Source organism: Myotis lucifugus, unplaced genomic scaffold (genome assembly GCF_000147115.1).
Source record: "Myotis lucifugus unplaced genomic scaffold, Myoluc2.0 scaffold_19, whole genome shotgun sequence".
NCBI lineage: Eukaryota > Metazoa > Chordata > Mammalia > Chiroptera > Vespertilionidae > Myotis > Myotis lucifugus.
In genome coordinates, this window is record NW_005871067.1 from 8,499,457 (window position 1) to 8,526,087 (window position 26,631).

At 41.1% G+C, this 26,631-nt stretch overlaps 1 protein-coding gene and 1 pseudogene across 4 annotated transcripts in view; one reads left to right on the forward strand and one right to left on the reverse strand.

Annotated features, from left to right (window-relative positions):
* Positions 1–26,631, forward strand: part of PEX26 (peroxisomal biogenesis factor 26) — a 43,349-nt gene that overhangs the window by 10,653 nt on the left and 6,065 nt on the right. Inside the window, exons 6-7 of one of the 4 annotated variants that reach the window (XM_023751238.1) lie at positions 3,257–3,348; positions 4,014–4,159. The exons of 2 other annotated variants lie outside the window; for them this stretch is intronic. In XM_023751238.1, coding sequence (XP_023607006.1) covers positions 3,257–3,339 — 83 coding nt within the window. In that variant the 3' untranslated portion in view covers positions 3,340–3,348; positions 4,014–4,159. Of the gene's footprint in view, positions 1–3,256; positions 3,349–4,013; positions 4,171–26,631 lie in introns of those variants that run through there. One more of the 4 variants, XM_023751242.1, reaches the window with a different exon arrangement.
* LOC102427711 lies at positions 16,707–17,080 on the reverse strand (annotated as a pseudogene).

Below are 26,631 nucleotides of genomic sequence, written 5' to 3' on the forward strand. Positions count from 1 at the left end.
CTTTTGTTTGGGGTTCTCTGTGCTTCCTGGACTTGTAAGTCTATTTCTTTCACCAGGTAGGGGAAGTTTTCTGTCATTATTTCTTCAAATAGGTTTTCAATATCTTGCTCTCTCTCTTCTTCTGGAACCCCTATAATTCGGATGTTGGTACGCTTAAAGTTGTCTCAGAGGCTCCTTACACTATCTTCATATTTTTGGATTCTTTTTTCATTTTGCTTTTCCGGTTGGGTGTTTTTTGCTTCTTTGTATTTCAAATCTTTGACTTGATTCTTGCACTCCTCTGGTCTGCTGTTGGAACTCTGTATAATATTCTTTATTTCAGTCAGTGTATGCTTAATTTCTAGTTGGTCCTTTTTCATGTCCTCGAGGGTCTCACTAGATTTCTTGAGGGTCTCACTAAATTTATTGGCGGTCTCACTAGACTTATTGAGGGTCTTACTAAATTTATTGGCGGTTTCTAGAAAATTCTTGAAAAACCTTATAAGTGTGGTTTTGAACTCTATATCCAGTAGTTTGCTTTCCTCCATTTCTGTCATTTGTGACCTGTTTCTTTGTCTCCGCATTTTGGCTGCTTCCCTGTGTTGATAGAGTGGCTTTGTGTGCTAGGTGTCCTGTAGGGCCCAGTGGGTCAGCCTCCCCAATTATCGGAGGTGGACACTCTTGGTGCACCCCTTTGTGGGCTGTGTGCACAGTCTTGTTGTAGTTAAGCCTTGATTGTTGTAGGTATCACTGGGAGGAATTGACCTCCAGGGCAATTGGCTATGAGAATGAGCTGCGTCTACGGTGGGAGAACTTCTGTGCTGGAGACACCCTTCTGAGGCAAGACTTGCTTCAGTGGGGCTTTGGTGCTCACTGAGTCTTCCCCCTGAGTGTGTCCCTTATGGATCTGAGGAGTTGTAATCTGGATGGTCCCACTCTGACCACTGGGTACACTGGCTCTTGGATTTCTAAGGAGGTGCTAATTTAGCCTCTGCCTGAGGCTACCCAGCAGGAGCCCAGCTGTGAAGCAGTGCAAGCTGCTGTGGGGCCTTGGGCCTTCTTTTGGATGTTCTGGGTTTCTCTGACCCAGCTGTAGTTTGTCAGGTAATTTTAGATTGCAAAGGGCCAGTCCTTTCATATGCAAAAGCCTCTGCGCACAGCTTGGGTGGGGCGGAGTCTCAGGGAATCAACAGGGTGGAGCAAAGAGCTATGGCTGCTCCTCAGACCTGCCCTAAGAGGCCCCGCTTCTCAGTGTCCTGGTAATCACTGCAAGCACCTCTGAGAGAAAGCCGCCCTCGAGTTCTGCCCGCTGCCAGACAGTCCAGTTTCTCCCCGTATGAGTCTGGGTCCCCAGAGACTCGCCTGGAACTGGAGTTCAGAGCAGTCGGGAGCTTGAGACTCCCTCCCGATTGAAAAAGACAACCATGTCCTCAGCTGCCAGCCCTTTCCATGTGCGCCGCGTCCTCAGCTGCCAGCCCTTTCCACGTGCGCCTCTGTACCTCTGTACTTTACTTCCGCACCTCCTCTGAGCCTCAGTGTGCTTTTTCTCTTTCCTTCTAGTTGTAGAATTTCCACTCAGCCAGCCTTCCTGTGGTTCTGGATGATGTCCGTTTTGTCTTTTAGTTGTATTTTTGAAGTTGTTGTGGGAGGTAGCAATTTCCAGTGTTTACCTATGCCACCATCTTGGTTTTTTCTCTGCATGTATGTGTTAATGCTCCCTGCTTCCAGCCCCTATTTCATGTCCTTTCTGTGGTAGTGTCTCCATGGCCTCATAGTTGTGACATTTTTTGTTGCCTCCAGGAACCGTGAGTTCTTTGAAGCTGGGAAGTATGGTCAATGCCATGTTTAAGAGTCAGGTTTGAATCCTCATTCCACCACTCTCTGGTTGTGTGACTGTTGAAAAGTGATTGAACCTCTCTCAGACTCAGTGTTCTCATCTGTGAGTGAGTTCATACCGCGCTTTTGATTAATAATTGAGATCCTACTTATGAAGTGTATGTAGACTGTTTAAAAATACATTTTAAAATATATGGTACAGCCCGGTTGGCGTGGCTCCGTAGAAGAGTGTCAACCTATGAACCAGGAACCCACCTACCTTCCTAGTCAGAGAAGGAACTCAGGAGTGAAAGGTGGACCATTCAATTCCCGGTCGGGGCACATTGACCCGGTTGCAGGCTGTAATCCCAGTGGGGGGCGTGTAGGAGGCAGCTGATCAGTGATTCTCTCTTATCAGTGATGTTTCTCTCTCTTTCTCCCTCTCCCTTCCTCTCTCTGAAATCAATAAAAATATATTTTAAAAAATATGGTACCGAATTCAAAAGTTTCAAAAGGGTATTCATAGAAAGTCTTTTTTTTCTACCCCTATTCCATATCCCCCAGTTTCCTACCCAGAGGCCTCCACTGTTGTTAGTTTGTTTACCCTTCCAGAGCTAATCTCTGATATTAAGCTTTTCTTTCTCTTACATAGATGATTGGATACTACACACATTATGCACTCTGTCACACTTAAAAAGAGTTAATTTGGGGTAAACTGTTTCTTATCAGCTCATGTAGAATTGTCTCATTCTTATTAGCTGTGAGGTATTCCATTGTGTGGTTGGGTGACAGTGTATAAGCCCCATGCCCATTCCCTTTTTTACCATATTAAAACCTCTCTACCCTCTCCTAAGCTTAGAAGCACAGTAACCCTGAGTTTAAGATAACAGGTAATGGTCATGCCTCTTTCCTCTTATTTTCTGGCAAACATAGAGCAGTCTGCATAGCCTGCCTGGTAACTACCACAGCCACAGTGGAGAGATAAGAGTAGGCCTTTCAAACTCTGGACCAGGGGTCCTCAAACTTTTTAAACAGGGGGCCAGTTCACTGTCCCTCAGACCGTTGGAGGGCCGGACTATAGTTTAAAAAAAAACTATGAACAAATTCCTATGCACACTGCACATATCTTATTTTGAAATAAAAAAACAAAATGGGAACAAATACAATATTTGTATTTGCATGTGGCCCGCGGGCCGTAGTTTGAGGACCCCTGCTCTGGACATTCAATATTTTCTAAATGTAGAATGGCATTAAAGCATCCTCTGCTATCTGGTTAAATCTGCCAGAAGAAATGGCAGAAAGAGGAAGACCTGACATGAATTGCAAATAGGGCAACTATCCACTACTTCACCCTCTTTTCCTATCTTGCATGGGAAAGCCTCTGGGCTAAAGGACTTTTATTACCAACACCCATAGGTAGGGCCTGTTATAATCTGATGCTCTTATTCTCTGGCTTCCTTAGGCAAGCTTCCTGCAGGCTGGCCAAGGCCTTGCTCACCACCCTGCTGTAGCACCTCTATAGAACTTAATACATGGAGTGTTTGAAAGAAAAAGGTTGGGCCCTTTTCTTTTCTCCATATGGAAACCTTAGTATATCGACTGGGAAGAAGCTAAATTAAAGGCAATGGGCATATTGTCTCTAGCAGTCTATGAAATCCATCTCTGTGCAGGGATCTAGACATTGTTTGCCAGCCTCTAGGTCTCTTGATAAAACAACATATATTTTTCTTATCTTAAAGCAATGCATATATATTTTAGAAAATATTAAAAAAATATATAGGACTTGTGCTCTTACCCCTCAGAGATAAGCATTGTTAATATTGGTTGATTATCTTTCAGTTTTAATTTTTTTTAAACATCAAAACCTCTTGGTAGCCCAAGAGTTTGAGAACTTGTAAAAAATAGCAGTTTGCAGACAGACTGGTATATGCATGAGATGAATTAGCTGGCTCCATGAGGAGTCCTTTTCTAGAGAAAGTGGGGATGATCTAGGAGAGGGGAAAGCAGGGACTGTGCAGGTTATTCTTTTCTGCGGTGACTGAAGAGCTTGAGGTGTCAGTGAGTGCTGGGGAGCCCATAGTGCTCACTTTATCAATAAGGCCAGATCTCAATAGTGGGATTTTATGACCCACTTCTAATTTTAATACTGACCCAAGCTCATATTTTGTGTGTGTGTGTGTGTTTTATGTCTGAAACATTGTTTTTCTTTCCTTCCACAGTATGTGAGGTTACCTACATCTATCCAGATTCTTAGAAAAATAATGACTGACTTGAAAAAATGAATTTATGTTGGCTCTACTGCACTGCCATATTCATTGTAAATGACCCAGAGGAATTATCTGCATTAGTAAAAATGAATTATTAATTGTCTTGTAATTTAATAGTTGAGGGCTGATTTTTTAAGTTTAATTTTTTTCATATTACAATTTTTTTGTTTGTTTAAAGTATTACATGTGTCTCCTTTTTCCCCCATCGACCCCTCCCTGGCCACTCCCACCCCCCAGGAGAACCCCCCACTGCCCCAGTGTCCGTGTTCATTGGTTATGCTAATACACATGCATATATGGCCTTTGGTTGATCTCTTACCCACCCCCACCCTCTCTCTCCCCCGACCCCTGCCCTCCCCTGCCTTCCCTCTGAGGTTTGATGGTCTGTTTGGTCTTTCTCTGTCTCTGGGTCTATTTTTGTTCATCACTTTATGTTGTTCATTATATTACACAAATGAGTGAGATGATGTGATATTTATCTTTCTCTGACTGCCAAGCTCATATTTAACACTCTTCCCCAGCTGCTATTTTTCAAGAGCCTCTTTGAAACTTTTAACATTCCCTTGTCACTTTTGTACCATCTGAGGTGGGAATGACAGCATAAGATAATATTTGGAGACTTGATTGAAAAACAAAAGCATTTTTGCAGAAGTATGCCAGTACAGAAAAAAGTCACTTTAACAATAACATCTGGTGAGGGTGTGGAGGAAAGGGAACCTTTGTGCACTGTTGGTGGGACTATAAACTTATATAGCCACAATGGAAAACACTATGAAAGTTCCTCAAAAAAATTAAAAGTAGAACTACCTTATGACCCAGCAATCCCACTTCTGAGTATCTGAAGAAATAAAAAAACACTAATTTGAAAGATATATGGATCCCTATGTTCATGTAGTATCTATTTATATAAAAACCCTGGGTGTAACGCGTCACATCCGAAGCTCGACCAACCGGAAGGAGGTCAGTCCTGCCGGGGTCATCTTGGAAACGGCTGTGCCCTCCCCGAGCTGTTTCCTGCGAGGGCAAGGTTTCAGGCAGGAACCTGCCCTCAGAACGTGGATGCACTGAGTCCTGGGTCCTCTTAGCAACAGCTGTGCCCTCCCCGAGCTGTTTCTGGTAAGGGCGAGGTTTGAGGCAGGAACCGGCCCTCAGAGCATGGAGGCATATCTTTATAAAGTTTTAATTCATTATATTAGAGGTCGTGGTGGTACTGTTTTACCCACAGCGTCTACAGGAATTGCTGCAAATTTACTTCTTGGTGGAAGCACCTTTCATTCCCAATATAAATTACCCATTCCATTAAATAAAACTTCAATTTCTAGACTCGATATAAACAGTGAAGTTGCTAAAACTATTAAAAAGGCCCAACTTCTCATTATTGATGAATGCACCATGGCATCCAGTCATGCTATAAATGCCACAGGCAGATTACTAAGAGAAATTATGAATTTAATGTTGTATTTGGTGGGAAAGTTCTCCTTCTTGGAGGGGATTTTTGATAATGTCTCAGTATTATACCGCATACTATGTGATCGGCCATAATACAAACAAGTTTAAAGTACTGCAATGTTTGGGGATGTTTCAGAAAGTTGTCTCTTACAATAAATATGAGATCAGAGGATTCTGCTTATAGTGGATGGTTAGTAAAACTTGGAGATGGCAAACTTGATAGCAGTTTTCATTTAGGAATGGATATTATTGAAATCCCCTGTGAAATGATTTGTAATGGATCTATTATTGAAGCTACCTTTGGAAATACTATATCTATAGATAATATTAAAAATATATCTAAAAATGCAATTCTTTGTCCAAAAAATGAGCACCTTCAAAAAGTAAATGAAGAAATTTTGGATATACTCAGAGATTTTCACACATATTTGAGTGATGATCCCATTGATTCCACAGATGATGCTGAAAAGGAAAATTTTCCCATCGAATTTCTTAATAGTATTACTCCTTCGGGAATGCTATGTCATAAATTAAAATTGAAAGTGGGTGCAATCATCATGCTATTGAGAAATCTTAATAGTATATGGGGTCTTTGTAATGGTACCAGATTTATTATCAAAAGATTACGACCTAACATTATTGAAGCTGAAGTATTTTTTTTAATTAAATCTTTATTGTTCAGATTAATACATTTGTTCCTCTTTTTTCCCCCCATAACTCCTCTCCTCTCAGTTCCCGCCCCACCCTCCGCCCTCACTCCCCACCCACTGTCCTCATCCATAGGTGCACGATTTTTGTCCAGTCTCTTCCCGAATCTCCCACACCCCTTTCCCCCCCAAGAATAGTCAGTCCATTCCCTTTCTATGTCACTGATTCTATTATAATCACCAGTTCATTCTGTACATCAGATTATTTATTCACTTGATTCTTAGATTCACTTGTTGATAGATGCATGTTTGTTGTTCATAATTTGTATCTTTACCCTTTTCTTCTTCTTCCTCTTCTTAAAGGATACCTTTCAGCATTTCGTATAATACTGGTTTGGTGGTGATGAACTCCTTTAGCTTTTCCTTATCTGTGAAGCTCTTTATCTGACCTTCAATTCTGAATGATAGCTTTGCTGGATAAAGTAATCTTGGTTGTAGGTTCTTGCTATTCATCACTTTGAATATTTCTTGCCACTCCCTTCTGGCCTGCAAAGTTTCTGTTGAGAAATCAGCTGACAGTCGTATGGGTATTCCCTTATAGGTAATTGACTTTCTTTCTCTTTTGCTTTTAAGATTCTCTCTTTGTCTTTTGCTCTTGGCATTTTAATGATGATGTGTCTTGGTGTGGTCCTCTTTGGATTCCTTTTGTTTGGGGTTCTCTGCGCTTCTTGGACCTGTAAGTCCATTTCTTTCACCAGGTGGGGGAAGTTTTCTGTCATTATTTCTTCAAATAGGTTTTCAATATCTTGCTGTCTCTCATCTTCTGGCACCCCTATAATTCTGATGTTGGTACGCTTGAATCTGTCCCAGAGGCTCCTTACACTATCTTCGTATTTTCGGATTCTTTTTTCATTTTGCTTTTCTGGTTGGGTGTTTTTTGCTTCTTCGCATTTCAGATCTTTGACTTGATTCTTGCACTCCTCTGGTCTGCTGTTGGGTGTCTGTATAATATTCTTTATTTCAGTCAGTGTATGCTTAATTTCTTGTTGGTTCTTTATCACAACATCGAGGGTCTCATTAGATTTCTTGAGGCTCTCATCAAGTTTATCGGCAGTTTCTAGCAAATTATTGAAAGCCCTTAAAAGTGCATTTTTTAGCTCTATATCCTCCATTTCTGTCATGTTTTTTTGTCTCCGCATTTTTTATGCTTTCTTGGTGCACCCCCTTGTGGTCTTTGTGCGCAGTCTTGTTGTAGTTAAGCCTTGATTGTTGTCGGCAATACTGGGGGTGAATTGACCTCCAGGCTAACTGGCTATGAGAGTCAGCTGTGTCTGCAGTGGGAGAGCTTCTGTGCTGAATCTCTAGGGCGGTGCTAATCTAGCCTTTGCCTGAGGCTATCCGGCAAATGCCTCTGTGCAGGGCTTGGGCGGGGCAGATCCCAGGGGATCTACAGGGCGGGTGGAGCGAGCAGTTATGGCTGCTCTCAGTTCCGTCCCCAGCGGCTCTGCAACCGCTGCAAACCTCGGAGAGAAAGCTGCCTTCCCGCTTCTCCCGTTTGAGTCTGGGTCCCTAGAGACTCGCCCGGATCTGGAGCTCAGAGTCTGAAACTCCCTCCCGATTGAAAACAACAACTGCGCCCTCCGCCGCCGGCCCGCTCCACATGCACTCCGCACCTTAGTATTTCACTTCAGCACTGCGCCTCCTCTGAGTCTCGTATGGTTTCCTCTTTCCTCCTAGTTGTAGAACTTCCACTCAGCCAGCCTTCCTGTGGTTCTGGATGATGTCCGTTCCGTCTTTTAGTTGTATTTTTGAAGTGGTTGTTCGAGGCAGCAAACTCTGGCGTTAACCTATGCCACCATCTTGGTTCTCTGAAGCTGAAGTATTAACAGGATCTGCAGAGGGAGAGGTTGTTCTGATTCCAAGAATTGATTTGTCCCCATCTGACACTGGCTTCCCATTTAAATTAATTCGATGACAGTTTCCTGTGATGCCAGCATTTGTGATGACTATTAATAAATCACAAGGACAAACTCTAGACAAAGTAGGCATATTCCTACCTGAACCCATTTTCGCACATGGTCAGTTATACATTGCTTTCTCTCGAGTTTGAAGAGCATGTGACGTTACAGTTAAAGTTCTAAGTACTTCATCACAAGGGAAATTAGTCAAGCACTCTGAAAGTGTTTTCACTCTTAATGTGGTGTATAGGGAGATATTAGAATAAGTTTAATCACTTTATCAGTCATTGTTTGCGTCACTGTTGTTTTTATATCATGTTTTTGTTTTCATATCATGTTTTTGTTGTTTTTATATCATGCCTCTGTTGTTATATCTTTTTGTTGCTGTTTATTTATTAATAAATTTATATACTGTTTTCATATACATTTTACTAATTTCCTTTCATCTCTCACACTTCTATTATAGAGAAAAGGCAAATAGCAATATTAAAATATTTCCTCTAATTAATTCCCTTTTAATGTGGGTGAATTTCGAGCACCGGGCCACTAGTCTTATATAATAAAAGCACTAAGGGTGTAACGACTGGAACGATCACCAGGGGCCAGACGCTCAACCCAGGAGGAGGGGGAGGGGGGCGCAGTGAGGCCTGGCGACGCATGCTATGGCCCAGGGATCCCAGGAACTACAAGCCCAGAGCTTGCTTTCCAATAAAAAAAATAAATTGGGAAAAAAGAAAAGAAAAGGAAAAAAAAAAGTGGCAGACGCTGCTACCCTGGGAAGAATGACTCTGGAGGGAAAGTCCTTCCTAGGCCCCGCATGGCCTGGCTGACATGCCACGGGCTTGCAGGGACTCACCAGTGACGTGCAGGAAGCGCAGTAGTGCTGCCAGGCTGCCTCAGCTCTGACTTTCAGCTACTGGCTTCCTGCCTGCCCCTTCTTAGACTGTGTGCTCTTGGGGGCGTGGCTTTGGCCTCCCTGGCCAATAGCACCACGTCAGCTCCAGCTTCTGGCTTCTGCCCACCCCTTCGCATACTGTGGGCTTGGAGGGCAGAGCAGCCCACTCCTGCCTCCCACTTCACCTTCTAGGTTAAGAAAGGCCTTCTGATGTCCATGTTTCTCCTCCCATTGGAATGAAAACCTCTTGAGGATGAATGATTCCAGCAATGGCCCCAACACGTGCTCAGTGTCACTGTCAGACATTCTCAGTCATTACAGCCTGTTCCTCAGCCTGCAGTGCCCTGCTCCACCCAGTGCCACTCCTCACCTGTCACCCCCTGAGGACCACCTTATGTTATCCAATCTGAAATGTGAGCAAGATCTCAAATGCCCCCTGTCAATAACTCCGTTGCCCTACCTTTCTTCCTCTAAAAACCTTGCATTTAAAAAATATATATTTGATTGATTTTGAAGAGAGAAATAGAGATAGAAACATCAATGATGATAGAGAATCATTGATTGGCTGCCTCCTGCACATTTGAAACCTTTCCTGGCCCCTCCCCTACCCCTCCCCTGGCCAGCAGGCCCCCGGTGGTGGTGTGGCACTGAGGGAAGGAGAGGGGGGAGGCGGGGAACTGTGGGGTGACGGGGCACCGAGGGCAGCATTGGCGTTTGGTGTCTGTTCCTTCTGCACCCGGCCTGGCCACCATCACCTTCTCTCCCAACCCTGCTGGGGCCTTTGGGCCCTGATCAGCCCTGATCACCTGTCAGGCCTAGGGACCCCACTCATGCATGAATTTCATGCACCGGGCCTCTAGTTATTTATAAGAGCTAAGATATGAAAGAAATCTGGGTGTCCATTGATAGACAAATAGATAAAGAAAATGTGATATATATACATACACACACAATGGAATATTATTCAGCAATAAGAAAGAATGAAATCTTGCCACCTACAACAACATGGATGGACCTAGAAGGCATTATACTAAGTGAAATAAGTGAGACCGAGAAAGACAAATACAGTAAACCCTTGATTTTGTGGACATTAATTTAACAGATTTTGGATTTAATGGGACAAAATTTCTGGTCCATATGTCATATGTGAAAATTAACATTAATTAAATTTAATTATTAAAAATTATTTTTATTGATTTCAGAGAGGAAGGGAGAGGGAGAGAGAGATAGAAACATCAATGATGAGAGAGACTCACTGATTGGCTGCTTCCTGCATGCCCCACACTGGGGATTGAGCCCACAACCCTGGCATGTGTCCTAACCAGGAATTGAACCCTTACCTCCTATTTCATAGGTTGATGTTCAATCACTGAGCCATACTGGCCCAGCCACCCTATTAGTTTTAAAATACTTTTAACCAAAATTTGCTTATAATTAAGTCAACAGGTTATTTTTGTAATTAATTCACTGTTATTTTTTTATTATTTTTATTTTTTAAAAGTTTTCATTGTTGAGAGTATTACAGATTTCCTCTTTCTTTCTCCCCATTGCTCACCTCCACCCAGGTCCCACCCTACCCCAGGCCTTCACCACCCCACCATCTGCGTCCATAGATAATGCAAATATGCACATAAGAACTTTGGTTAATCCCTTCACTCTGAGATTCATCAGTCTGTTTCATGTATCCATGCCTCTGATTCTATTTTATTTCTCAGTTTATTTTGTTCATTAGATTTCCTTCATTTATTTTGAATTTTATTTTATTTTTTTATTTAAAAAATATCTTTATTGTTGAAAGTACAGTGGGGCCTTGACTTACGAGTTTAATTCGTTCCGTGACAGAGCTTGTAACTCAAATTACTCGTATATCAAATCAAAAAGTGAACGAGTGAGACACGTAATGCTGGGCTGATGTTGTGGCGTTCACTGTGACGTTCGCTGCGCCAACTAGCGGTGGGGTATCTGAAGCTGGCTCGTAACCTGAATTTTAGCTCACAACTCAAAGCAAAAAATCGGCCGAGAGACGGCTCGTATCTCGAAAAACTCGTTAGTCGGGACACTCGTAAGTCAAGGCCCCACTGTACTACATATGTCCCCTCCCCTCCCCCCAATTGATCTCCTCTACCCAAACCTATCCCCCACGCCAGACCTTTACCACCCTATTGTCTGTGTGGGTTATGCATATATGCATACATTTCTTTGGTTGATCTCTTCCTTCCCACCCCTCCTCCCCCACCTTCCCTCTGAGGTTTGACAGTCTGTTCCATGCTTCTATCTCTGGATCTATTTTGTTCTTCAGTTTATTTTGTTCATTATATTCCACATATAAGTGAGATCATGTGATACTTGTTTTTCTCTGACTGGCTTATTTCTCTTAGCATAATACTCTCCAAGTCCATCCATGCTGTTGCAAATGGTAAAAGTTCTTTCCTTTCCACAGCTGCATAGTATTCCATTGTGTGAAATTTTTATCCACTCATCTGCTGATGGGCACTTGGGCTGTTTCCCAATCTTAGCTATTGTAAATTGTGCTGCTATGAACATAGGGGTACATATATTCTTTCTTATTGGTGTTTCTGATTTCTTGAGATATATTCCTAGTAGTGGGATTACTGGGCCAAACAGGAGTTCCATTTTTAATTTTTGAGGAAACTCCATACTGTTTTCCACAACTGCTGCACCAGTCTGCATTTCCATCAGCAGTGTACTTTTCTCCGCATCTTCGCCAGCACTTGTCGTTTGTTGATTTGTTGATGATAGCCATTCTGACAGGTGTGAGATGGTACCTCGTTGTTTTGATTTGCATCTCTCAGATGATTAGTGACTTTGAGCATGTTTTCATATTTCTCTTGGCCTTCTGTATGTCTATTTTATAGGAGGGTCTATTTAGGTCTTTTGCCCACCCTTAATTGGATTGTCTTTCTTTTGTTAAGCCATATGAGTTTCCTATATATTTTGGAGATTAACCCCTTATCAGATGTATCACTGGCAAATATGTTCTTCCATGCAGTGGGCTCTCTTGTCATTTTGTTAATGGTTTCTTTTGCTGCACAGAAGCTTTTTATTTTGATGTAATTCAATTTGCTTATTTTCTCCTTAGTTTCCTTTGTCCTAGGAGATGTATTGGTAAACATATTGCTACATGAGATGTCTGAGATTTTGCTGCCTATGGCTTCTAAGATTTTTATGGTTTCATGTCTTGCATTTAAGTCTTTTATTCATTATGAGTTTATTCTTGTGTATGGTGTAAGTTGGTAGTCTAGTTTTATTTTTTTGCATGTACCTTTCCAATTTTCCCCAAGTCCATTTATTGGAGAAACTGTCTTGACTTCATTATGTGCACTTGCCTCCTTTGTCAAATATTAATTGAGCATAATGGCTTGGGTCGATTTCTGGGTTCTCTGTTCTGTTCCATTGCTCTATATGCCTGTTCTTGTGCCAGTACCAGGCTGTTTTGAGTACAGAGGCTTTGTAGTATAGCTTGATATCTGGTATTGTGATCCCTCCAACTTTGTTCTTTTTTCTCAAGATAGCTGTGGCTATACTGGATCTTTTTTGGTTCCATATAAATTGTTGGAGTGTTTGTTCTAGATCTGTGAAATATGCCCTTGGTATTTCAATAGGGATTGCATTGAATGTATAGATTGCTTTGGGTAGTATGGACATTTTAATGATATTGATTCTACCAATCCATGAACATGGTATATTCTTCCAGTTGTTTATATCTTCCTCTATCTCCTTTTTCAACATCCTGTAGTTTTCCAAGTACAGGTCTTTTACCTCCTTGGTTAAGTTTATTCATAAGTATAGTAATTTTTTTTACAATCGTAAATTAAATGGAATTTTAAAAAAGTTTTTCTTTCTGAGGGTTCATTATTGGTGTATAAAAATGCCATAGATTTCTGGGTGTTAATTTTGTATCCTGGTACATTGCCGAATTCATTTATTAAATCTTGTAGTTTTTTGATGGAGTCTTTAGGGTTTTCTATGTACAATATCATGTGATCTGTAAATAATGACAGTTTTACTTCCTCCTTTCCAATTTGGATGCCTTCTATTTCTTCTTCTTGCCTGATAACTATGGCTAGGGCTTCCAGTACTATGTTGAACAAAAGTAGTGAAAGTGGGCATCCCTGTCTTGTTCCTGTTCTTAGGGGAAATGGTTTTAGTTTTTGCCCATTGAGTTTGATGTTGGCTGTAGGTTTGTCATATATGGCTTTTGTTATGTTGAGGTATGATCCCTCTATTCCCACTTTGCTGAGAGTTTTTTTTTTAATCAAAAAAGGGTGTTGGATTTTGTCACATGCTTTTTGTGAATCAATTGATATGATCATGTAATTTTTGTCTTGCAATCTGTTTATGTGATGTATCACATTTATTGATTTGGGAATATTGTACTAGCCTTGCATCCCTGGGATAAATCCCACTTGGTCATGGTGTATGACCTCTTTAAAATATTGCTGGATTCTGTTTGCTAATATTTTCTTGAGCATTATAGCATATATGTTTATCAGGGATATTGGGTTTTAATTCTCTTTCTTTGTAGTGTCTTTAACTGGTTTTGGAATTAGGGGAATTCTGACCTCATAGAAAGAACTTCGAAGTCTTACTTCAAATAATGACAGGAGGAAGTAAAACTGTCATTACTCTGGAATTTTTTTGGAATAGTTTGAGGAGGATAAGTGTTAGTTTTTCTTTGAATATTGGTAAAACTCTCCTGTGAAGCTGTTTGGACCAGGGCTTTTGTTTGCTATAAGTTTTTTATTTTATTTTATTTTTTTATTACTGCTTCAATTTCATCAGTAGTTATCAGTCTATTCAGGTCTTTTAATTCTTGCTGATTGAGTTTTGGAAGATTGTATTTCTCTAGGAATATGTCCATTTTGTCCAGGTTGTCCAGTTTGTTGGAATGAAGTTGTTCCTAATATTTTTACCATTTTTTATATTTCTGTGGGGTCAGTTGTTTCTTCCCTTGCTGGAAGCTATCCATTGTCTACACTATCATGAAAGTGCAACAGGGAACTTGGAAGGCTGATGGACCTTGAGCTTTAGCAAGGGCTAAAAGCTATGCACTAATTGTTCTGTCGAGACAATGGTAGCTCAAGCAATTTCCTGACCTAATAGTCTCAAAGTAAATCTTTACTAATATTTACTGACCTTTAAGATAGTCTGTCTGCTACCAGATTGCCTGCCTGACTAAGGGCAAGATGTGTATTCTAAAATTGAATAAAAGCTAACAGGGCCTGGGTCCCAATGAAGCCTTTCCCTTAGAGAAAGGTTCTCCGCCTGCCCCCCCATGATTTCTAAATTTATATTTCTTATCTAGTGTCTTCATTTGTGCGTAGCCCCTTCTCCAGATCCTGAACCCTAGCCATGCTGGTTGTGGCTTTCACATTCCCCTATTTTGTTTCTGATTTTGTTTATTTGGGTCCTCTCTGTTTCTTGATGAGTATGGCTAGAGGTTCATTAATCCTGTTTATCTTTTCAAAGAACCAGTTCTTGTTTTATTGATCTTTTATATTGTTTTTCTCATCTCTATGTCATTTATTTCCACTCTGATCTTTATTATTTCCTTTCTTCTGCTCACTCTGGGCTTTTCTTATTGTTCTCTTTCTAATTCTTTAATTTGTAGGATTAGATAACTTATCAAAAGTTTTTCTTGTTTTTTTTTGAGTTAGGCCTGTAATCCTATGAATTTCCCTCTCAGTACTGCTTTAACTGTGTCGCATAGACTTGGGTTGTTGTGTGTTCATTTTCATTTGTTTCCAGGATTTTTTTATTTCTTCTTTGATCTCTTTGGTAACCCATTCTTTGTTTAATAGCATGCTATTTTGCCTCCATGTGTTTGAATGTTTTTGATTATTTTTATTGTATTTGATTTCAAATTTCATGCCATTGTGATCTGAGAAGATGCTTGATATGATTTCAATCTTCTTGAACTTATCGTCTTAGTTTGTGTCCTAACATGTGATCTATCTTTGAAAGTGTTCCATGTGCACTCGAGAAGAATGTATATTCTGTAACTTTGGGGTGAAATGTTCTGAAAATGTTAATTAATTCCATCTGATTTAGTGTGTTGTTTAGGATCACTGTTTCCTTGTTGATTTTTGTGTAGAAAATCTATCCAGTGATGTTACAGGGGTGTTAAAGTCCCATACTATCATTGTATTTCTGTTGATCTCTTCCTTGATATCCTCCAGAAGTTTTTTTTTTAATGTATTTGAATGCTCCTGTATTGAGTGTGTTTATGTTTATCAGAGTCATATCCTCTTGTTGTATTGATCCCTTTAGTATTATAAAATGGCCTTCCTTATCTCTTGTTATGTCCTCCATTTTGAAGTCAATATTTTCAGATATGAGAATTGCTACTCCAGCCTTTCTTTTTTTCATTTCTATTTGCCTGGAAGATTTTTTTTTTCATCCCTTCACTTTCAGTCTGTGTGAGTCCTTTGTTCTGATGTGTGTCTCTTGTAGACAGCATATATATGGGTCATGCTTTCTTATCCATTCAGATACCCTATGGTTTTTGATTGGAGCATTTAATCCATTTACATTTAAGGTTATTATTGATAGGTACCTGTTTGTTGCCATTTTTATTCTTTTTTTTTAAAAATATATTTTATTGATTTTTTACAGAGAGGAAGGGAGAGAGATAGAGAGTTAGAAACATCGATCAGCTGCCTCCTGCACATCTCCTACTGGGGATGTGCCCACAACCCAGGTACATGCCCCCGACCGGAATCAAACCCGGGACCCCTCAGTCCGCAGGCTGACGCTCTATCCACTGAGCCAAACCGGTTTCGGCCATTTTTATTCTTTATGCCTGTGTTCCTCTCTCTCTTTCAATTCCTTCTTTTTACAACAGTTCCTGTAGTATTTCTTGTATTGCTGGTTTGGTATTACTAAACTCCTTTAGACTATTTTTGTCTGCGAAGCTTCTAATTTCACCTTCAATTTTGAATGACAGCCTTGCTGGACAGAGTAGTCTTGGATTCAGTTCCTTGCTTTTCATTACTTTGTATACTTTCTGCCACTTTCTTCTGGCCTGAAGTGTTTCTATTGAGAAATTAGTTGACAGTATAATTGAAATTCCATTGTAGGTAACTTTCTGTCTCTCTCTGGCGGCCTTTAAGATTCTTTCTTTGTCTTTAATGTTTGCCATTTTCATTATGATGTGTCTTGGTGTGGGTCTTTTTGGGTTCATCTTGTGTGGGACTCTCTGTGATTCCTGAACTTGTGTGACTCTTTCCTTCCCCAAGTCAGGGAAGTTTTCTGTCATTTTTTCTTCAAACAGGTTTTGTATTCTTTCCTCAGCTTCTTCTCCTTCTGGCACCCCTATTATGTGGATGTTGTTTTGTTTTATGTTGTCCCAAGTCTCCCTTAAACTCTCCTCCTGCTTTTTAAATTTTTTTTTTCCAATTGTTGTTCTGATTGGGTGTTTTTTCTACCTTGTCTTCTAATTCACCGATTCAGTTCTCAGCTTCTTCTAGTCTACTGTTTAATTCTTCCAGGATGTTCTTTTTTTTTTTTTTTTTTTTTTTTTTAGAGATCTCACACATTTATTACTGAACCAACCTACTATTTCAGGGGGGAAAAATCAACAGAGCAAAATCACTAGTCCATTAACCTTCCAATTAAAATGCCCCAACTGTCCAGACAGTAGCATCTTTTCAGTCATTTAAGGGTGTAGGCAACATGGATACAGCATAAATATGTGGGTCATCTCTCATGTGTGATTTCTCATAGGCCCAGTTTGGTTCTTCTCCAAAATCTCCTCTTCGAGTTGTACCTGATTTTATTACCAGTTTTCATCCAAATCCATTGGGGAATGGGCCGATTCTGCTTTTGTTTCTTGGCCAGGAACCTCTTGATCCTGAAAGTCTTCTGGGAAGAAATTGTGAAGGAGAAGTGAACGAGTGCACCTTGATGGCGGAGAAAGAGCCAGGATGTTCTTTATTACAGCTATGTCATTCTTCATTTCCCCTTGATTCTTACTCATATTGTTTTTCCATTCAGCTCCTTATAATTCTCATTAAGTTGCCTGTAATTCTCACTCAGATCTTTGAGCATTCTTATAACCCTTACTTTGAATTCTTTATCTGACAAATTACTTGCCTCCATGTCATTTAGTTCCTTTTCTGGAGATTCTTCCTTTTCTTTCATTTGATGGTTTCTTTGCCTCCCAATTTTTGCTCTCCCTTTGTATTTGTTTCTATGTATTAGACCAAACTGCTATGCCTCCCAATTTTGTGGGGTGGCAGTAGGTGCTTTGTGTGGGATCCAGTGGTGCAGTCTCTTAGATCTCTTGAGCTGGGTGCTCTAGGAAAGCCACAATACTTGAGTTATTTGGGTTCTCCTGTTGTAGTTGGGTCTTGAATGTTATTCTCCCATTCATGGATGAAGTCTCCTCTCAGGCTGGCTGACTATGTGGCTCACCCCCTGACCACATTGTGTAAGCTGATATGGAGGTGCTGACCGAACAGAACAGAATACAACAAGACAAAACACAAAACAAAAGAAACAAAACAAAATGTAAACAAGACCTCTCTAGCAACAATAAAAGCAACCACTAGAGATGAGACAAGTAGGAAAGAGAAAAGAGAGCAAGAATGACAGAAAAAGGAAAGTAAAAAATTGTGAGGAGAAAACAAAACAAACAAATGAACAAAAAAAGCACAAATAAAAAAACAACAAAAAAGGCGGGGCACAATATGTAGATACAGAGTTGAAATAACATAAGAATAAATAATTAGAGGAATAGGGTAAGTAAAATGTTTTAGAATAAAGTGGGGATAAAAGAAATGAAAAGATAAGAAACATGTTTGAAAAGGAAAATTGAAGAGAAAGCAGATAGACCTAAAGTAAGAAAAAGAAAAAAGATGAGAAAGCAGGAGAAAAAGAAAAGAGGAAGAAAAGAGAGAAAAGATGTGTAGGGAAGAAAAGAAAAAAGTAAGAAAAAAATGAGTAGGAAAAGAGAAGAGGAAAATTAGATATATGAATGAAACAACAGAGACTAGAATAATAACAAATCAATGATGCAAATAGATAAAGAAGACAAATTTAAAAAGGGGAAAAAGAAAGGAAAGAGAAAAACTAAAAAAAAAGAAAAGAAGAAAAAAGGGAGGAGAAAAAAGAAAAGAAAAAAAGAAGAAGAGAAAGAGAAGTGATGTTTGTTTCAATCTAGTTTAATGCCCCATGGGAGCTTGCTTTGGGTCCCACTCTTCTGTTTGCAAATTCTGGGCTTCCTCTTAGGTACTTAGGTGCTAACCATTGTAAGGCACTGTCTTTTGGCTTCCAGCAACCTGCTTGAAGTTACAAGCCATCCACTCATTCACCAGTTGTGACTGTCTCCATAGGCCTTGACTGCAAGCAGGAGAGGCCAATCTGCCCTCTAATGTAGGTTTGTTAGCAGCATGGGGCCCAGAACTGGGTCAACAAACTTCCCCTGGTTCCTTGGACTTTGCCTCTGCCTGCTTTTTCTTGCTAGCCAGCTGTCGATCTTAATCACTCAAAAGTCTGTGTCTGAAAGGGCTTTAGGTGGGGGAGGTGCTATTTAGCTATCATGGAATAAGGTGGGTGTGTTTTCCTTTCCCAGACCTACTCCTCTGTAATAGGCCCAAAATATTACTCTACCATTGGCTGGACAGAGATCCCTATATGGAGACCAATGGAGTCAGCTGGGAACCCGGAATTTTTATCAATCTGGTTCCAAGAATAATGGGGTGGATGGTGCCTCGTTCAATCCAGTCACTGAGGGCTCCTTGGGACTGTTCCGACCCGTAAGCTTGGCCTCTGTCTTTGTTTTCTTTGAAAAGCTCAAAATGCAGGGTGTGGCATGTAGGTATTCTATATCAGCCTATATCAACTTCCCTGTGGCAACTAGGAGCTGCTAGCTCCTCTCAGGATAAATGGCCGTTTTGGTTTGGAGCTATATGAACAACCAAATGCAGGACTCCTGGCTACTGCTTTTCCATGTCTCCCTGCCCTGCTTCCCACACCAGCCTCTCCTCAGTCCCCTCAAGTCCGAGCCTCTGTCCCTGCACCGAAGTCTCAGGTTAGTAGTTGCAAATGAAAACTCCTGTGCTCTGTGTTTAGAGAGAGGGAAAAAACAAAAAAAACAAAACTGAAACTGTGACTTTCTTTCCCACTGGTTCTAGTCTGCTGGCTCCACACTCAGCCACAGCCTACACCTTTCATGGCTGGATGTTACATGTGTTGCAGATCTTGGCTTTGGTGCTCTGGGCTGAGAATCCTAGCCTGGGCTCTGAGCCTCTATGTTCTGAGGGAACAGACTCTCCCATAGTAGGAAGTTCCCTCTTCCCTCTTGGCCCACAGTCCTGGGAGCTGGGTCTGCTCCTCTTGCAACCTCATCCTTCCTTCTGATCTCCAGGTGTTTTCTGTCCTTCTTTGATATAAGTCCCCTCCTCAGCTGGATCTCAGTTGGTAATTCCAGGTGAATGATCTCCAATATAGTTGTATTTCCAGACTGGCCCTGGAACAAGGTGCACAGTAGGTCTGCCTATTCAGCTGCCATTTTTCCTTCCTCTCTAGTTTGATTTTCAGATTTAATTGTTGATAGATATGTATTTATTGCCATTTTATTGTACATATTTTCTTCTCTTCTTCTTTTCTCTCCTCCTTCTCCTCCTCCTCTTCCTCTTCTTAAAGGATACCCTTCAACATTTCATGTCATACTGGTTTGGTGTGATGAACTCCTTTAGCTTTTTCTTGTCTGTGAAGCTCTTTATCTTCAATTCTAAATAATAGCTTTGCAGGGTAGAGTAATCTTGGTTGTAGGTCCTTGCTGTTCATCACTTTGAATATTTCTTGCCACGCCCTTCTGGCCTGCAAAGTTTCTGTCGATAAATCAGCTGACGGTCGGTCGTATGAACCCTTCTTTGTAGGCAACTAACTGCTTTTTTCTTGCTGGTTTTAAGATTCTCTCTTTGTCTTTAAGCCTTGGCATTCTAATTATGATGTGTTTTGGTGTGGGCCTCTTTGGGTTCCTCTTGTTTGGGACTCTCTGGGATTCCTGACTTGTAAGTCTATTTCTTTCACCAAGTAGTGGAAGTTTTATGTCATTATTTTTTCAAATAGATTTTCAATATCTTGCTCTCTCTTCTCTTTCTGGCACTCCCATAATGTGAATGTTGGTATGCTTGACGTTGTCCCAGAGACTCCTTACACTATCTTCATATTTTTAGATTTTTTTCCCCTCTTCTGATTGGTTGTTTTTTGCTTCCTTATATTCCAAAACATTGATTTGATTCTCGGAATCCTCTACTCTATTGTTGAATGCCTGTAAATTATTCTTTATTTCAGTTAGTGTATGCTTAATTTCTGACTGGTCTTTTTTCATGCCTTTGACATTTCACTAAGATCCTTGAAAGTCTCCCTAAGTCCTTTGACACTTTTAATAATTCCCTTGAAGCTCTCATTAAGATTCTTGAGTAACCTTTATTTGAACTCTGTATCCAGTAGTTTGCTTGCTTCCATTTCTTTCATTTGTAACATGTTTCTTTGTCTTTGAATTTTGGCTGCTTCCCCATGTGTGTTTCTATGTATTAGGTAGAGCTGCTATGTCTCCTGGAATTGGAGTAGTAGGTGTTCAATAGGGCCCAGTGGCTCAGTCTCCCTAGTCACTTGAGCTGGGCACTCTAGTATGTCCCTGTGTGGGCTATGTGCATAGTCTTGTTATAGTTGAGCTTTGATTGCTATTGTTATCACTGAGAGGAATTGATCTCCAGGCCAATTGGCTGTGAGGATCAGCTATGTCTGCAATGGAAGAACTTATATGCAGGAGACACCCCTATGGAGTAGGACCAGCTTTAATGGGGCTTTAGTGCTCACTGTGTCTGCCTCTTGAGTGTATCACTTATGGATGCATAAAATTATAATCTGTTATGATCTGAAGCTATCCACCAGGTGCACTGGCTCTGGGGCCTCCTGGGAGGTGCGAAGTCAGCCACTGCCTGGGGCCACCCAGCAGGAGCTACAGAGTGATCTTCAGATGGCTGCTACTTGTATTGAGCTAGGAAGTGCCCAGGCAAGGCCCAGCCACGAAGCAAGGCAGGCTGGTGCTAGTGCTAGGTCTTGGGCCTCTAAGTGATAGGTTTGGGGTATGCTGACTCCAGCTGCTGCTTGTTTCAGAGATTTTACCAAAGTCTGAAGCCTGAGCCAGGACAGGCCATTCATATGGAAAAACAGCTTCAGACAACTTGGGTGGGGCTGTAAATCAGATGGGGTGGCATCTCAGGGAATCACCAGGGTGGAGCAAATAGTTTGGTCCACGCTTATGGAAACTCTGATATGGCTGCCAGTCAGCTCTATGATGGTGGAGGTCCCAGCACAGGAACAATGACCCCTGCGATCACCCCTGTCTGGGAGAAAGCCATCCCCTGCATTCCTGCCCCAATGACAGATAGTCCAGTTCTTTCTGGTAAGTCCCTGGGTTCCTCCAAAGCTGCTGCCCAGCCCTGAATTCAGAAGAAGCAGGACCATATAAGTTCATGTGCAGGCCCTTTAAGAGGAACACTTGAGACTCCAGCAACATCTGTGTCACTCAGCCATAATACCTGCTGATTTTTACAGCCTACAGTTACAGAAACTTCTCTTCACAGCTCTGGAACCTTGGGCTGGGGGTCTGGTGTGTGACTGGGACCTCCTGCTTCTCACAGGAAGCCTTGGAAATCTCCCTTCTGATTAAAAAAATGTCGCACATGTGGGTTGGACCAGCCTGTTCTGCACCTTCACCCCTCCTACCAATTTCAATGCGCTTTCTTCTTTATTTCTCTAGTTGTAAGACTTCCATTCAGCCAGCTTTCAGGTAGTTCTGTATGATGGTTGTTTGTATTTTAGGTGTAATTTTGATGTGGTTATGGGAGGCAGTGAGTACAGGCATTTACCTACGCTGCCATCTTGGTTCCTCAATTCACTGTTATTTGTTGAAAAAACACTGTAGTAATTTTGCTGACATAAATAGATATTACATATCTATAAGTCTACATATTTAAATCCAGGAGTCAAAGCTGGTAAACAGTGCTCAGCAAATGATTAGAAACTGGTCACACCAAATCTCGTGTGGTAATTGGTTCTGTGTCATGTGGCGTGACTTTCTGCCACAATTTTAACATGTGCCAGCCTATGCTCTGACATTCGCTAAGCCATGTCCCAGTCCTGTGCATTTGTTTACTCAAGGTGACTAGCCAATGCACGCATTTACTAGACCTATTCAGTATACATTTAAATTACTATAATACACATAAAAAACTTCTGTGAAATTAACTTTTTCATACATACTTAATTTTAATTACATAAATGTGTCTACATAAGTAAAAGCAGGTAAACTAACCAATTGTCGATTTTTTAACATACCCATTAGGCAAACCTGCTTTATTATATAAAAGATTTTCAGCTTTAATGGATACCCCTTGCCTGAATTATTCACTTATATTGAGGTTTTACTGTACTGTATGATTTCACTTATATGTGGAATCTAAGAAAACAAATGAATAAATGGAGCAAAGCATCAACAGACTCAGAGATATAGAAAACAAGTTGCCAAATGGGATGGGGATGGAGGGGTGTAAATTTAACAAAAACACTATTTCAAGTATGTACTTTCATATATATAATTTATCTATTAAAAGTCATTAAAATGTAATCAAATTATATTAAGCTTTCGTGACAGTAATCATGAAAAAGAAGAAAATAATAATATGACTAAAATGGAGACATATTTGCAGATATAGCATAGATTAAAAAGACATGAGAATATTATAAACAATTTTATTACTAACTAGAGGCCTGGTGCACAAAAATTTGTGCACTGGCCGGGGGGGTCCCTCAGCCCGGCCTGTGCCCTCTCACAATCTGGGACCCCTCGGGGGTTGACCACCTGCTGGCTTAGGCCTGCTCCCCGGGGAATCGGGCCTAAGCTGGCAGTCAGACATCCCTCTGGCAGCTCGGGAGCCCTCGGGGGATGTCCACTTGCCAGTGGGGAGCAGGCCTAAGCTGCAGTTGGACATCGTTAGTGCTGCTGAGGAGGCAGGAGAGGCTCCCACCACCACTGCTCTACTGGTAGCAGTCAGCCTGGCTTGTGGCTGAGAAGAGCTCCCCTGTGGGAGTGCAATGACAACCAGGGGGCAGCTCCTGCATTGAGTGTCTGCCCCTTGGTGGTCAGTGTGTGTCATAGTGTCCAGTCATTCCCAGTCGTTCTGCTGTTAGGGTCAGTTTGCATATTACCCTTTTACTATATAGGATAAAGGCCTGGTGCACGGGTGGGGGCCGGCTGGTTTGCCTTGAAGGGTGTCCCGGATCAGGGCAGGGGTCCTGCTGGGGTGCCTGGCCAGCCTGGGTGAGGGGCTGAGGGCTGTTTGCAGGCTGGCCACACCCCCTTCAGTGCTGGGGTGCCTGGCCAGCCTGGGTGAGGGGCTGATGGCTGTTTGCAGGCTGGCCACAGCCCTTCAGGGTGGGGGTCCCCGCTGGGGTGCCTGGCCATCCTGGATGAGGGGCTGATGGCTGTTTGCAGGCTGGCCACCGCCCCCAGCCACCCAAGCTCCCAGTGGAGGCCTGCTGGAAGCAGGTATCTGGGATTTATTTATCTTCTATAATTGAAACTTTGTTGCCTTGAGCGCTCCGCAGCCAGCCAGGGCAGGCGGGAAGCTTGGCTTCCTCCATCACCGGGGCAACCAAGCCTCCTGTTTGCTCCAGCTCCGTGGCTGCCGGCCGCCATCTTGGTTGGGTTAATTTGCATATAGTCGCTCTGATTGGCTGGTGGGCGTGGCTTGGGCATAGTGGAGGTGTGGTCAATTTGCATGTTTCTCTTTTATTAGATTAGATAACATCCAAGAATTATTACTTTTTTCCCTATGATGTCTTGTTTAGGAAACTACCTAAAAAATAACATGTAATTATTTATATAGAGAGGTTCCTTAGCCAGAAAACCAAATTATATGGTTCTTATATAGGTAACCAATAGGTTTTTCGCCCTCAGAGAGTTTTTTTCTAGGAAAAAAAAATTCATACTTTTAAGTAAAAGGCTTATTTTCCAAATGCAGTACAGCATCATCCCTTTTTTTGGGGCACCTTCCTCTCTCTCTAACCTCTCTAACTCTTGCTTTTCTGTTCCTTTAGCTGGTTTTTCTTTTGGCCTCAGACTGGAATTGTACCCTCAAGGCTTTGTCCACAGCTCTTCCCTTTCCACATGTGAATTTTTCTCCTCTCATGGATTCAATGGTCATCTTTAACTAATGACCTCCAATCTCCAGCTCCATCTCTGACCTCTAAAGGTTTGTCTAATTATATTTCCAACTGCAGAGTAAACCTAGATCTACATCCCTCCCCCTCTTTTCAAGTCTCCTATCTAGACTCATGACTGTTGTTACTGCTGATCAGCTTTATCTCCAAACCTTCTCAGGCCCTGTGTTCTCCCTTGTACTTCATTTGTCTATTTATCCCTCATATCTCAGCTTACTGCTCAGCCAATTTGTCCTATGCAGCCTTCGCTGGCTACTCTTACTATTATAATGATGTTTATTTTTTCAGTTAGTTTCTTACACTTAATAGCTGAACCATTCATTTCACTATGTTAATTCTTGTTTGTTCTTTAACTGTTTTAGGGGTGTTTTGTATATTGTCTCTCTAATTGGATGAAAGCCTTTTGTGTGGGGTGGGGGCCATGTCTTCTAATACTAATAGCTAACATTTGTAAGGTACTTATGATGTGCCAGCATCATTCTAAGTACTTTACATATATTAACTAATTAATTCATAGCAAGCCAATAAGGTAGGTATTATTATCTCTCTTTTAGAGGTGACAAAATAGACACAGAGGGGCTAAGTTGCCCAATTATTCCACAGCTATAAAGTGGTAGAGCTGGGATCCGAACCTAAGCAGACTGGCTCCAGTGTTATGTTCTCATATCCCCTATAACACCTTGAATGAGGCCAAGTAATAAAGATTTGTTGGGTGAACTTGAATTTGGCCTTGGGAATTAGAAGGAAAAAATAGAAGCAGCAAAGTTGGTGAGCTTAAAGGCAAGTGCCAAGCTAAAGGTTGGAAGTGGAGGTGGGGGGAGGAGGAAGGGCGCAGTGCTTTGGCACCTGTTTTAGCAGTATCATTGCTCAGCTCACTGCAGAGGGAAAGAGCAGGAGGTGTTCCTTCTCAAATGTACTAGTGATGACAAAGACTGGCTGGCATCCCTCAGGGTAGCTATAAATACAAGCTGGTGGTTCCATCAGATTATTCACATGGATAAGCCAAGTCCTTAGGTCAGATCCCAAGGAATGGGCTGCTTTCTCCGAAAGGAAACCATTTTGTGTCTTTGATCCCCTCCAAAGTGTTGTCTGAGAGTTTTTCTATTGCCAAGATGGAGAGCTGGTAAAATTGCCTTGTTATTCTATCAAAGTCACCATAACCATTCCAACTCTCCCTGAGCATTTGGGCACTGATAGCCTTCACTCAGCAAGTACCTGTTGCTCTGGAACACCTGAGCATCCTAACCCCTCCCCGCTTAGCACTATTACTATGTTGTCATATTCATGGATTTTATGGTCTCCAAGGTGACAGTTTGCCATTTTAGAGGAGTTAAAGACAATGTCTAAAAGACGTGCCCTGTGAATCCTCTCAGGAAACACATGAATTTTTACAAGGCTTTTTTCTTTTTGAGAAACAAGGTCTAATTGTAATGGAGTAATTTTGTGGTATAAGTGAGGGTGGGTACCATAATGCCTGACTTCAGCTCCCCAACTTTGACCTTGAGCAAGTTATCTTTCTGTGCCTTATTTTCTTTATCTTAAAAGGAGGATAATGATTACTTTACTTCATAGGTTTGTTGTAAGAATTAAATGGTTGTAACATGTATAAACACTTAAAAAGTGCATGGCATATAGTGAGCTGGTACTAGTTATTATTTTGTTGCTGTTGATTAAGTGTTAGATGTGGGAGGGGAGAGTCATGAGTGTTAGAACCCAGTAAAATATATATACATACACATACATATGCATCACTCCACAAAGAAGGTGCCTGCCTGATTCCTGGTTCTTAGCACAGGAAGTAGGCTTTGCAGATGATTCCAGTGACTTAAAGAAGCACTAAGCCTTTTGTATATGTTCATTTAAGAACACATTTAATGTTCTGAATATGTAGTACATTCACATAGTTGTTTTCTTTTAAGTATGAAAAGGCCTAATATGGAGAGCCTCCCATTCCTGTCCTCCATCTAGCAAGTTTTTCCCTCCTCCCAGAGGCAGCCACTGTTACTCATTTCAAATTTCTTCTAGAGTTTTTTTGTACATATAAAAAGTACTGATAGAGATCGTATTTTTCTCCTTTTAAAAAAAACACAATTGTACTATATTATACATACTTTTTTCTTCCTTTTTTATTTTTCAAAAAAAACCCATAATTTTGAGGAAGATAAAGGAAAATATATTATGTAATGTGGACTTTTAAAAATAGAACTGGAGGGTTTTGGGTCCTAGCTCTGCTACTAAATTGCTCTATAACTTTGCACAAATTGCTTATGGAATGAAATATTTATTATTATAAAACAGGATGTTAAATCTTTTTATTGCAATGGTTTAAAATAATTGAAATAAATACATGGAATAGAAAGGTT